The sequence below is a fragment of the Medicago truncatula genome, chromosome 2 (genome assembly GCF_003473485.1).
Source record: "Medicago truncatula cultivar Jemalong A17 chromosome 2, MtrunA17r5.0-ANR, whole genome shotgun sequence".
Classification (NCBI taxonomy): Eukaryota; Viridiplantae; Streptophyta; class Magnoliopsida; order Fabales; family Fabaceae; genus Medicago; species Medicago truncatula.
The window spans coordinates 13,810,003-13,821,880 of NC_053043.1; the positions used below are offsets into that span (position 1 = coordinate 13,810,003).

The 11,878-nt window shown below is 31.3% G+C and overlaps 1 protein-coding gene across 1 annotated transcript; it reads left to right on the top strand.

The window, feature by feature from the left end:
* Window positions 1-2,260: 2,260 nt before the first annotated feature.
* Window positions 2,261-3,103, top strand: LOC25488053 (pathogenesis-related protein 1). Its single transcript, XM_013607709.3, has one exon. It carries the CDS (start codon window positions 2,313-2,315, stop codon window positions 2,862-2,864), a length of 552 nt encoding a protein of 183 aa, XP_013463163.1. The 5' UTR covers window positions 2,261-2,312; the 3' UTR covers window positions 2,865-3,103.
* Window positions 3,104-11,878: the final 8,775 nt, after the last annotated feature.

The following is an 11,878-nucleotide window of genomic DNA, read 5'->3' on the forward strand; positions in this document are numbered from 1 at the left end:
ACATAAGTGTGGAAAAAATGGGTATTTTGAATTCAATCTTTAACATTTTCTGTCCTTGCATTGTGAAACTCTTTCCTTAAAATATATATATTGGACTTTCATGTTTCTTGAAAATGAACAATGTGATCCATTTCTTGGTTAATCGGTTTACCATGTTTATTGAGTTTTGCAAAATATTTTCTTTTCGAGAGAAATGATATTTGTACAACCACTTTTTGATAACTTTGTGACAACTTTCTCTCTCATACTCACATTATACTCTTATTCTTTCTCTTCCTTTTTCTCTCTCCATTGTTTTTAACCAATGAAAAGAGAGAAAAAAGAAGTTGTCACAAAAGTTGTACAAAATAGTTGTTCAAATATCACTACTCTTTCTTTTTAGAGGTGTGTTAATTGAACAACCATTTGAGTGACAATTTTTGTGACAATCACTAATTTACAAAGGAAAGTAGATAGTGACACGGAAACCAAAGTAATAGAGAGAGAAAGTAAAAAAATAATGTGAATATGAGAGATAAAGTTGTCACGTAGGTTGTCACAAAATGGGTGTCAAAATATCATTTCTCTTCTTTTTATATTACATTAATAAAATGAAAATTCTATGGTGAAGTCATCAGAATGACTTTTCTGGTGAAGTTAACATTATAGCATCAAAAGTGTTGTGAGTAACACCCCACAGTTTGTACAGTGACATCAAAAGTTTAGTCCACATGGTATCATCAATTCATCAGATTAACAAGAATACATTTAATCTAATTTTATCATGTTTTAAGTGTAACACCCCATAAAGTATAATAGTTAAGACTATGACATGATATCAGCAACTCTGTATGCATGTTAAAGATGCCAGCGATAAAATAGTACCTGTAAGTCTAAGATGTTGCAAACAATACTAGATGAATTACTATTGATCATTAATCAGTAATCAACGATTTAAAAATGAATCAATCATTTAAATTAAAATTAATTTTTTCAAAAAAGACAATTTTATAACTGCACCGTAGAATCTCTTTTGTACTTGACCAAAGGATAAATATGCCAAGAATATGCCATTAGAAAAAAACTCGACGCATGTACTCTCCAAATAACTAAATCAACAAAATGTACTCTAGATATAATTAGTCAATTAGATATATAACTAACAAGTTGAAAGCTTTTTTACCAAAGTCATCATGAAAGGTGATGGCTCTTGCAACTTGTGTCCCATATGCACAAATACTTGATGTATCTTACGATTGAGTATATATTCTATTATAAACCCTTAGCAGCCTCTAGTTACGTCCTACTTCCACGGTCAGCCGCCACATTAGTTAAATGCCCAACTGGCAATACCAATATTAAGTTTATCCACCTCCAACGAATTAAAACTTTTTTCATCTAGGTAGTGTGATCTTTCTTTATTAGTTGATAAGTATGTTTGGACTTATCGTATTCAAAGTGAACTAATGTGCTTTTGATAAAAGTTACATTTTAGAGCTTCAACAAAATCATTTTTTCGTTGTTATTTTTTCAAACTCACCAACCAACATACTATAAATTAGATGATTATGTGATAAAATCGTATGACTTTAAAAGAAATAGAAAAAATGTGTTCAAGTGTGTGTAAGGGACCGAAGAGCATATAATGTGATAATTTAGGTCTCTTTCAGCTTAACTAGAGGTTTTGAATTTAAATTCAATCTTCGGAATAAAACAAAGTTAAAACATATTATGGAAAAGAGGTTTGTCATTCATTTGGTTTTAGTCAGTTGGATAACGTATAACGATACTATATTTAGACCGAAAAAAAACTGTGTAATGGTGAGGCCTATGTTACCTTTGATAAATAAAGGGGTAATTTACACCTAATGATAAATAAAATTTGATTCTGGAGATGGAGATTAGATGTTGAATAAAGAAGATAAAGAAGTTTGATGTTCTTAAGATGGAAATGGTAACTGATAGTAAGAAAAACCTTATCAGCAAGCCTACAATTTTCCTTTGATGTATTGAGGGTAATTTATCCCTAATGACAAATACAATTAGGTTTTGGAACCAAAGAGATGTAGATCACATGTTAAATGAAGGAGATAAAAAAGTTTGAAATTTTTAAGATAAAAATGGTAACCGATTGTAGGAATAAATATAAAAAAAATATATGATTTTTCTTTGATAGGGTAAATTATCCTCAATTCATCATGGAGTAGCGTAGAAAAAACCATGCATAAGAAAATATCTTAGGTACTCCAAAATTTTGTTGCATATAAATAGGCTTCTATATTGTGTCTAATGACTCACCAAGCACCATCAACCAAAACCAAACTTCTCTCAACATGGGATCCCCAATGATCTCACATCTCCTTCCTCTCATGGCTATCTTATTAGCCACGCTAACACAAATCTCATATGCTCAAAACTCACCACAAGACTACCTCAAGATTCACAACAAAGCACGCTCTGACGTTGGTGTTGGCCCAATATCTTGGGATGCAAAAGTTGCATCCTATGCAGAAACCTATGTAAACAAATTAAAAGCAAACTGCAAAATGGTACACTCCAAGGGTCCATATGGAGAAAACTTAGCATGGAGCAGTGGTGACATGACAGGAACAGCTGCTGTTACCATGTGGATCGGAGAGAAGAAGTACTATAATTACAACAGTAATTCATGTGCTGTTGGTTATCAGTGTGGACATTATACTCAAGTTGTCTGGCGCGATTCGGTTCGGGTTGGATGTGCTAAGGTTAAGTGTAATGATGGTCGTAGCACCATTATTAGTTGTAACTATGATCCACCTGGTAATTATATTGGTCAGAGGCCTTTTGATATTAGTCCTTTTGAAGTGCCATTGAGCTTCAACCATGGTAGTTTTGATGACAAGTAAGGTAAGATAGATAAGAAGTGTGGTGTTTAATGTGAATTAAATAAATGGATGTGGCCATTCTGTATATATGTTATAGTATACAGAGAGATTCATATTGTATGTGTTTTTAGTTTTGAGATTAATGGATTCTCAAGCCTGTGTGCAAGCTTGTTTAATTTGGACAAATTGTGTATGCATACATACCAAACCAAATAACTATAATACACTTGCATAAATAAAAATGTTTACTTCACCTAAAACTTGGCTTGCAAGTACCACTGTTGATGTGAAAGAATGATGGAAATAGCTCCTCTTTTAGTGGCTGCTTCAAAATTCTCTTTTCTAACAACTCCAATATGACCCCTTTCCACTTGAATAGGTGAGACACATAATGTACTAAAACACTTGAACATTTCTTCGCATTGAGAAGGACCCCAATACCCAGCATATCTAATCTCCCTCTCACAACTATGTGGAGGTAATCAATCCAAACTAGTGATAGTTTCAAACTTTTCTCTTGGTAGTGTTTTAGTCATCATATTATAGCCATTATTATCAGTATGAAATTTAGCTAACTCTAACAACATAGCATCTATAACGCCATGTATTCAATCATATCTCGAATCAATGTGTTTGAACCTATTACAAAAAGTTGGATTCTTACCAAGATGAATAGCACTTTGACTATTAACAAATATTTGTTCTTCACCCTTGGGAGTTGAACTTTCAATGGAGATGGGTAATGAGCTAATAGGTCTAGCCCTTAGTGCGGGTTTCTAGACTACTTCAAAGGACGTCTAGTATAGAAGGATGAACTAGTACTTAAGAAGACATAAAACTAAAGTAGAGGAAAGACAAAAAGATGGTTCCGTATAAATTGGACCTGTAAAAAAGTTGGTCCATAATAGACCTATTTTTTTTATGGTTAGATTAGAGCACTCCACCAAAACTTATCATGTCCAATCAATATTTTAACCCACATCAACTTTATCTCTCTTTTGCAAACTCTATTAAACTGGGAAAAAACTCTACAGAAGTTTATATTTTGGTTATCATAATTAGATTTCAACTAGATTCTCAATTGGATTGGACATACTTTTTAATATTAATTTTGGCACTTTTTTTGCAAAATATTTTCTTAAATTATAAAAACAGTTAAAAATTCCACTCGTTTATACACACACAAAAAAACAGAAAAATCAGTAGTGGAAACAACATGGAACTTGCAGTTTTTTATTTTAGATTTACCTGCTATTTGAGTTTCAATTCAAATGTACTCCTTTCAATCTAACTTATTTTTTTTTTAAAAAAAAAGGAGAGTAATCATCAAAGAAACTTCTTGAACGCTTTCAAAGTTTGAAAAAAAATTCCATTTCACGGTTGTGCACTAGTTCCTTTCAAAAGCTTTGGTAATTTCCTTCTCCCTATGTGCCAGAGCAGGCAAAGAAATCATGTAGAAACGTTACGTTATTGTCCTCTGAGATGAATAATCCATAAAAAAGTTCTTGTGTATGTACTTAAGATCAGTTTCAATCAATGACCATAATAATTATGTGATTTAGCTATATATTGGTATGACTACTTATTTAAAACCATCACCATTTCAATGGAACTGTAGGGGAGTTGTTGAATAGTATTGATATAAAAATGAAAAAAGTACCAAGAGAGAGAAAGAGCAATGAAGGAGATAGAGTTGGTGATGGCTTAGATAGGGTGTGGGTAGAGTATGATAAGATTTGGTGGATTGTCTAATCTAAACATTAAAAAAATTGGTGCATCATGGACCATTTCTTCTACTCGTCCAAGCTAAATGCCACCCAAAAAGATATATAAAGATTTGTTCAATTTGATGTGTGTTGAATAATATTTACAATGAGGTTTTTATAAACTTATAGCATGTTTGCCATTGCGTTTGACAAACCACGTTCTATAGAAAACCACGGTAATGTATCGCGTTTACACAAAAGCTCCAAATGGTAGCTTAATAAAGTCACGGCAGATTTGCTTTGGTAACCACGCCAGCCATGCTTTTGGTATTCTAAACTCTATGCCAAAAACATGCTTAGAATAACTAAGAACCGTACACTAACATTGTTTGCAACGTTTTTGCCTCACTTTCTACCATATTACATCATATCAAGTAATGATTAAAATCACTAATGTAAGTAAGCACCCGTAAACAGAGTTATAGCCTAAAACCACTTTGTTGTCGGGGTGTATAATCTTTCCATGTCTTCCATCACCTTTAGTTCTGGACTTAGTCGGCTGATATCTTACTCATACAGCTGAGTTGAGGGCAAACTTGTACTTGTACGACTGAGTGCTTGGCTAGCATTTACTCATGTTGTCCACATTCCTATTTTTGAGCAAGTGGATGTTCGACCATTTTTTTCCATTCAAATTGATCTTGAGCTAGGTTAATCCCAACGTCGGTTGGTTGTGACAAAAGTAATAGTTGAATACTTCCTATAAGTTGAACATGAGAGATAGAAGTTATGAGAGAAGAGATAAGTGTTTCAAGTGGTGAGAAATGAGGTAAAGTCATTTGTATAGGCAAGCAAAAATATGTCTGATTCAACATAAAAAATAAAATAAAAAATCACTAACATGATTTGAATCAACATTTAAATTCTTCAACATGTTTAGAGTCATGAAATAAAAAATAAATAAAAAAATATTTAAGCTACATGATCCGAGTCATGACTCGATTCAATGATAAGTGTCAAATTATTTAGCCTCAAAACCGAACTAAACCGCACCACAAACACCCCTAATATAAACAACCCTATTTTCATACTTAAAATTTTCATTATCGAAAGACATTTATATCGTATGAGTTTCTGTAGATATGATAACTCTAAATACTAAATTTTGATGCCTCTAAAAGCAACTTATTAGTCAAGCACACCATAAAAAATTCCAAAGCAAAATTTTAGTAGCATGATTCAAATACACATATGATAGATACAGTGACAAAATTTATCAAGAAAATTTCAAAACAGTGTATTTGCTAACACCTTTTCTTAATTACACACTATTACCTCCTTTGATTTTCGCCAAATCACAAATTTAATTGGTTGAGACTTTTTCTTGATAAATTCTTGATAAAAACTCTCTAGATAAATAGCAATGCTCTTTTATTATTTTTACCATGATTTGAGTCAATGATATAACATGATTTGCGCAAAGCAGTCCAACAAAATTTCAGAAGAGATTTTAAGCAAAATGATTCGAGTCATGCTTTAACATGATTCAAATCAAGGTGACTGGAAAATTTGAAATCAAATTGTTGAAAGATAAATAAAATAATATAGGTGCAATGAAAAGGGGTAATTATTGAGGGGCACACATACATCTAATTCTAAAATAACCTAATTTTGACATCAAATCAAAACATCTATCCTATATATGGGAACATGTACTAAAATATAAGGAGAATGATAACCGATGACTCAAGGGTAATGGTTAAGCATCTAAAATAAGTAAGTTTTCATCAAAAAGTTATGTAATTATTACTTATTAAAAATAACATTTTATATTTTCAAGACAAAATTTCTATTTGTATATTCCTTAACTATTGCTCTGAGGGCACCGGTTAACAAGACTCGTATTATAAATAGCAAAAAATGACAAATAGTCAAAAAAAAATTGCACTTAATGGAAAATAGTTTTTTAAATTCAAACACCAAAGATAAGCATTGGTTTACTTATTTTTGAATGAATGGAGAGGATTCGAACTCGAGATAGATTGATCTGATGTGTTACCCCTAATTTAAGTGATATTAAGACGTAAAGCACATTATAGCTGATGACCTAATTACACACAAATACGTCAACCAGGCAGTCTCACCTTTACGTAGGAGAGTTTGAGCCACATAATGAGGCACACATATACCTTTTCATTTGTCTTATTATATACTTTATATATAGTATGCTATTAACCTACGATTTCGATTTTTAAGGAAACAGATATATACTATTTTTTTACAAACAAATTTGATAGTTTATTTTGACATTCAGCTTAGCTTTAGATGCAGCTTAGCCTAATGCATAATGTCGGACGCAGCCCACAATGACATAGTTTTTTTTTTTTACTACTAAATTATGTTATTTTGATGTACAAATTTGATATCAAATTTTGATAATAAATTAGATAGTTTTTTTTAGGGAGATAATAAATTAGATAGTTAAATGTTGTTGAACAGATTAATATGTGGTTAATAAATACAACAACAATGTGTAATGATTCATTAATTATCTACCTAGTACAATTAACTCTAATTTTAAATGTATTAGCCAAAAAATTTAGATGTTCAAATATATTTATATCAACTTGGAGATGGAAACGATTACTCTTTGAGTAGAATACTATAGTGTACCTATCTCAATAAATATGTAGGTATCGAGTCCGTATCCTCGAAGGTAATAAGTTTGATGTTCGTTCCCGTATGACACTTAAGTGCTGATACCCGCACTATTATCCACACTTTAACAATAAATAACAAACAAAAATCATAATGTAGTTAAAATATGATCTAAAATATTTGAAATCAACTTATAAAAAATTACATTGTAGTAGTATTTAGCCAAATAAAAAGCATTATTTAAAAATAAATATCAAAGGCTTGAATTAATTAACTAATTTTAGTATTATATAAAATTATAATTATAATCTATATAACGTGTGGCCTATGAGACGGGTTAGGTACTAGAGTGCACGTATTCACATTCATATCCGTTCAAAATTGCAGATAATTACCCATGCTCTCCCCTAACCCAACAATGTGGGCATTTACCCGTCCATTGTAGGTATTTTTTGCAGGTGTCTATTGAGTTTGAGTCCAATTGTCATCCCTATATCCACTAATAATCATTCAAAATTGTGACTAATGACATTCAAAATTATGGTTAATTATATTTAATAAATGATCGAGGAGAGGTGGCACTTTTATTTTATTCATTAATTATTCACTAAACACAATTAATCATATATTTAAAATATTTTATTCATTTACTCCCTCCGTCCAATAAACGGGTCATTTGATCATTTCATTCATATTAAGAAAAATGTATAGGTGAAAGTGGAAAAAAGATAGTTTTAAGTACGCTTGTGAAGTATTGATACATTCACCATCATCATAAATGCAAAGTAAAAAATATTGAATTAAGAGTGATGCAATTATTATTATTAATTAGAGTCTATAATTGGAAAAAGTTTTTTTTTTTTTACTAAAATAAAATGATATTCATTCATTCAAAATGATAGAGTGCATCATTCAACATCGCTAAAAACGTAAATGATGAACATCTAAATAAACACAGAATATCCAAGTTTTTTTGAAAAGGAACACACAATATCTAAATTAATAGCATACAACGACAAAATGCCAACGAATTTGATAAAATTAAAGTGACTGAAATATTCGTGTCTCCGGATTTTTTAATATGAATCAAATGAACATCACAATAAAACGGGAAACCAAACAACGTCGTACAAGACAACAAACAACTCAACGCCACACTTTGACGATAAAAGCATAAAGAAAAAAAAAACTTTGATCTATATAAAAATCACTTATTTAAATTGAAATGGAGAGAAAAAGACGAAGAGAAATGATTGACTTTTTATGTTTTTAAAGAGAGCGGTTAATATTACATTAAAAAGTAAAATGAGTCATTTATTTTGTGATAATATATTTTTATTATAAATAGATTACTTTTTTTTTGGGGGAAATTATAAATAGATTACTTATAATCAGACGGATGGAGTAATTTGTTGTAAAATTTTAATGTTAAATTAGTGTCTCAAAATATCAATATTTGTGAAACTACATAACTCAAAGTTAAATATTTGCCCAACGAGTTACGTCAAAATCACATAATATTTCTATTTTAAGGAGTATAGAAAGCTCAGTCTTCTAACCATCATGGCTCAACGGACTAGGACAAAATTTACAGCTCAAATAACAGTTGTAGTAGATATATATTGTACATGTACTAATATGCAGGTGTAACCGTGTAAGTGTAACTGAAGGTGAACACATAAATGAACAATCTTAGGTCAATGGTGGGTTGGATTCAGTCACCAATAATAGATCCTATTGCACAGTTGCACTTGCACAGCATACGTACCCCGTCTGGACTAAACAGCGGAACTACCTTTTTGTCCTTTTCTAAGCCAATTTTCAAATTATTAGTATTATTCTTTTTAGAAAATAGTAACCAATGCGCACTCTTTATAACGAATAATTTCTAAACTATGAATACTTAAAAAGTAGTATCTTAAGACTTGAGAGCATTTGTTAACAAGACTATTTTTGTGAATTTTTTTTTTCTGCCCTAGTTTGTATAAAAAAATACAAAAATATCCTACTTTTTCGAAAAATTATGCAAATGTCCTACTTTCTGGTACCCCGCTACTCCCATTTGCGGTACCTAAAAAAAAGTGTACCTTGCAACCCCCACTTGCGGGGTATCTTTAAATTTCTTTTTAAAAATTTTAACTACCCCGCAAATCCAACTTGCGTTTTAGTTTTTCTTTTTTTTTTCCAATTTTTTTTTTCAATTTTTTTAGTACCACGCAAGTGCCACTTGCGTTTTATTTTTTCTTCTTTTTTTTTATTCTTTTTTTCAATTTTTTTAGTACCACGCAAGTGGCACTTGCGTTTTATTTTTTCTTTTTTTTTTTAATTTTTTTTTCACTATTTTTTAGTACTGCGTTTTAGGTTTTGGTTTTTTTTTAAAATTTTTTTAAATATCCCTCTACTTAGGTTTTGTAGTATAATGGAGACAAAAAAAATATCATGCAATAATTACTCTCTAATAATAAAAAATTAATTAAAATTATATAACCAATAAAACACCATAAAATCTATGATTATTATGAAACATGTATTATTTCATCTACTATAAATACTTCATTTCATTTTTCAATTTATCACACCATTTCAACTTATAGTAATAATATTAATTTAGGCATTAATAAAAAAGTAATTATAATAATAATCATAATATATATAAAATAAAAAACTTACGAAATACAATAAATATGAAATAAATACTAGATTTTTACTGATGTCTAATACTAGTGCAATCTTTGCGGGAATGAACATGCATCCTACAAACGCCGCATCTTCTCTCAGTTTCCACATCGTCCATCTCGGTCCTAATGCGAGTAATTGGTGGACGACCTTTCTTTGCCCTACGCATGGACTTGTTGGGAACCACCTTCAGTCCTTCATAATCAGGCCAATATGACTGGTGGTGAACCACGTCGAAGTGGATGTTGTATACGGCGTATACACACTCATTCGTGAATTTGTTATCGACAAAAGTCTTGTGGTCATGAGAAAAGCTAGAACATGCGGCAATGACATGTGAGCATGGTAGGTGTAACGCTCTGAACCGTCCACAGTCACACCATTTATTTTGCAGGTCCACCTTGTATTCTTCCTTTGGTAATCCTTCTTTATGGTCGATGGTTTCACGGACAGAAAAGATATATCGATCCCGGTCAAACTGAGTGACATGATGACTGTTGGATTTAATCACCTCATTCCTGAGATATTTCATGATGTTTTCTGAGAATGGCTCACCAGAATTTACCCTTGCCGCTGCTTCATGTCCTCTTTTAGCAAACAAGGCCGCCAACCTGTAATATGATGCTTTCACAATAGCTGTGATCGGGAGTCCTCGAATACCCTTATACACGTTGTTTTGTGACTCTACCAAGTTACTCGTCATGTGGCCCCATCGTCGACCATCATCATGTGATTGAGTCCACTTTTGTTTGGGAATATTGTCGACCCATGCTAAAGCCTTTCGGTCCGCAACAGCAATTTCATAACGATAGTATTCGAATGTAGGGATGTTCATGGCGTAACCTGCGGATGTTTTGAAAAAAGTTAGATGTGTCTTTTTAAACAAATCATATTGTTGAATTTACGAGTAAAGGAATAAGATTTTTACCCATGCCTTCAACTTTCTTATTAAGTTCTCCATCCTTGAACGATCGCATAAAGTTTTGTGCAATGTGTCGGACACAAAACACATGGCTTGTTGGAGCATCATGCCATCCATTATGTGGATCATCATACGCACTCTTTATCGACACATGTCTATCAGAAATGAGGCATATGTTCGGCTGTGGGGTGACATGCTGCCTTAAATTGAAAAAATAAAACGCAAGCGCCACTTGCGTGGTACTAAAAAATTTAAAAAAAAAAATTAAAAAAAAAAAGAAAAACTAAAACGCAAGTTGGACTTGCGGGGTAGTTAAAATTTTTAAAAAAATTTAAAGGTACCCCGCAAGTGGGGGTTGCAAGGTACACTTTTTTTTAATACCCCGCAAGTGGGAGTAGAGGGGTACCAGAAAGTAGGGCATTTGCGCAATTTTTCGAAAAAGTAGGGCATTTTTGTATTTTTTTTACAAACTAGGGCAGGAAAAAAAAATTTCCTATTTTTGTAACATCAACATTGATAAAAGTTTGCATGGTTGCAAATGATTCAACAAAAATAAAGAAAAGTAAACATGAGTTTTACCACTCATATTCACTTTTCAATGTTTTCTTTGAAATGCTATAAATTAAGTCATCGTTTGACTTGAACATACTTCATAATATGTTTCTTATTGTAAGTCTTTTACTAATTTCACATATATTAGTAAAATTGCTAGTGTAGTTAATATGTCTTGATTGTGTGTAAATTTACCTAAACTGTCCTTTATTTTTATATGTATTTAGTTTGATTTTTCATAATCCAAGACAATTTAGTAGTATTATTTAGGGATATATTTAGAAGAAAAAAAAATATACCTAATAATTTGTATAAGAGTTTATATTTATGGATATAACTCTTTTTTTTCTTTAAAAAAAGGCTTATAATTAGAGACAGAGGGAGTCCTACCATCAATTTCTATTTGGACAATTTTTTAAATTTTTTTTGTTCCATAAGTTTTAAATGCTAATCCATCATAAACCTGTCACCATAAAATTTCTCAAAAATATTAAATTAAAAAATAAAAGTTGAGAAATATA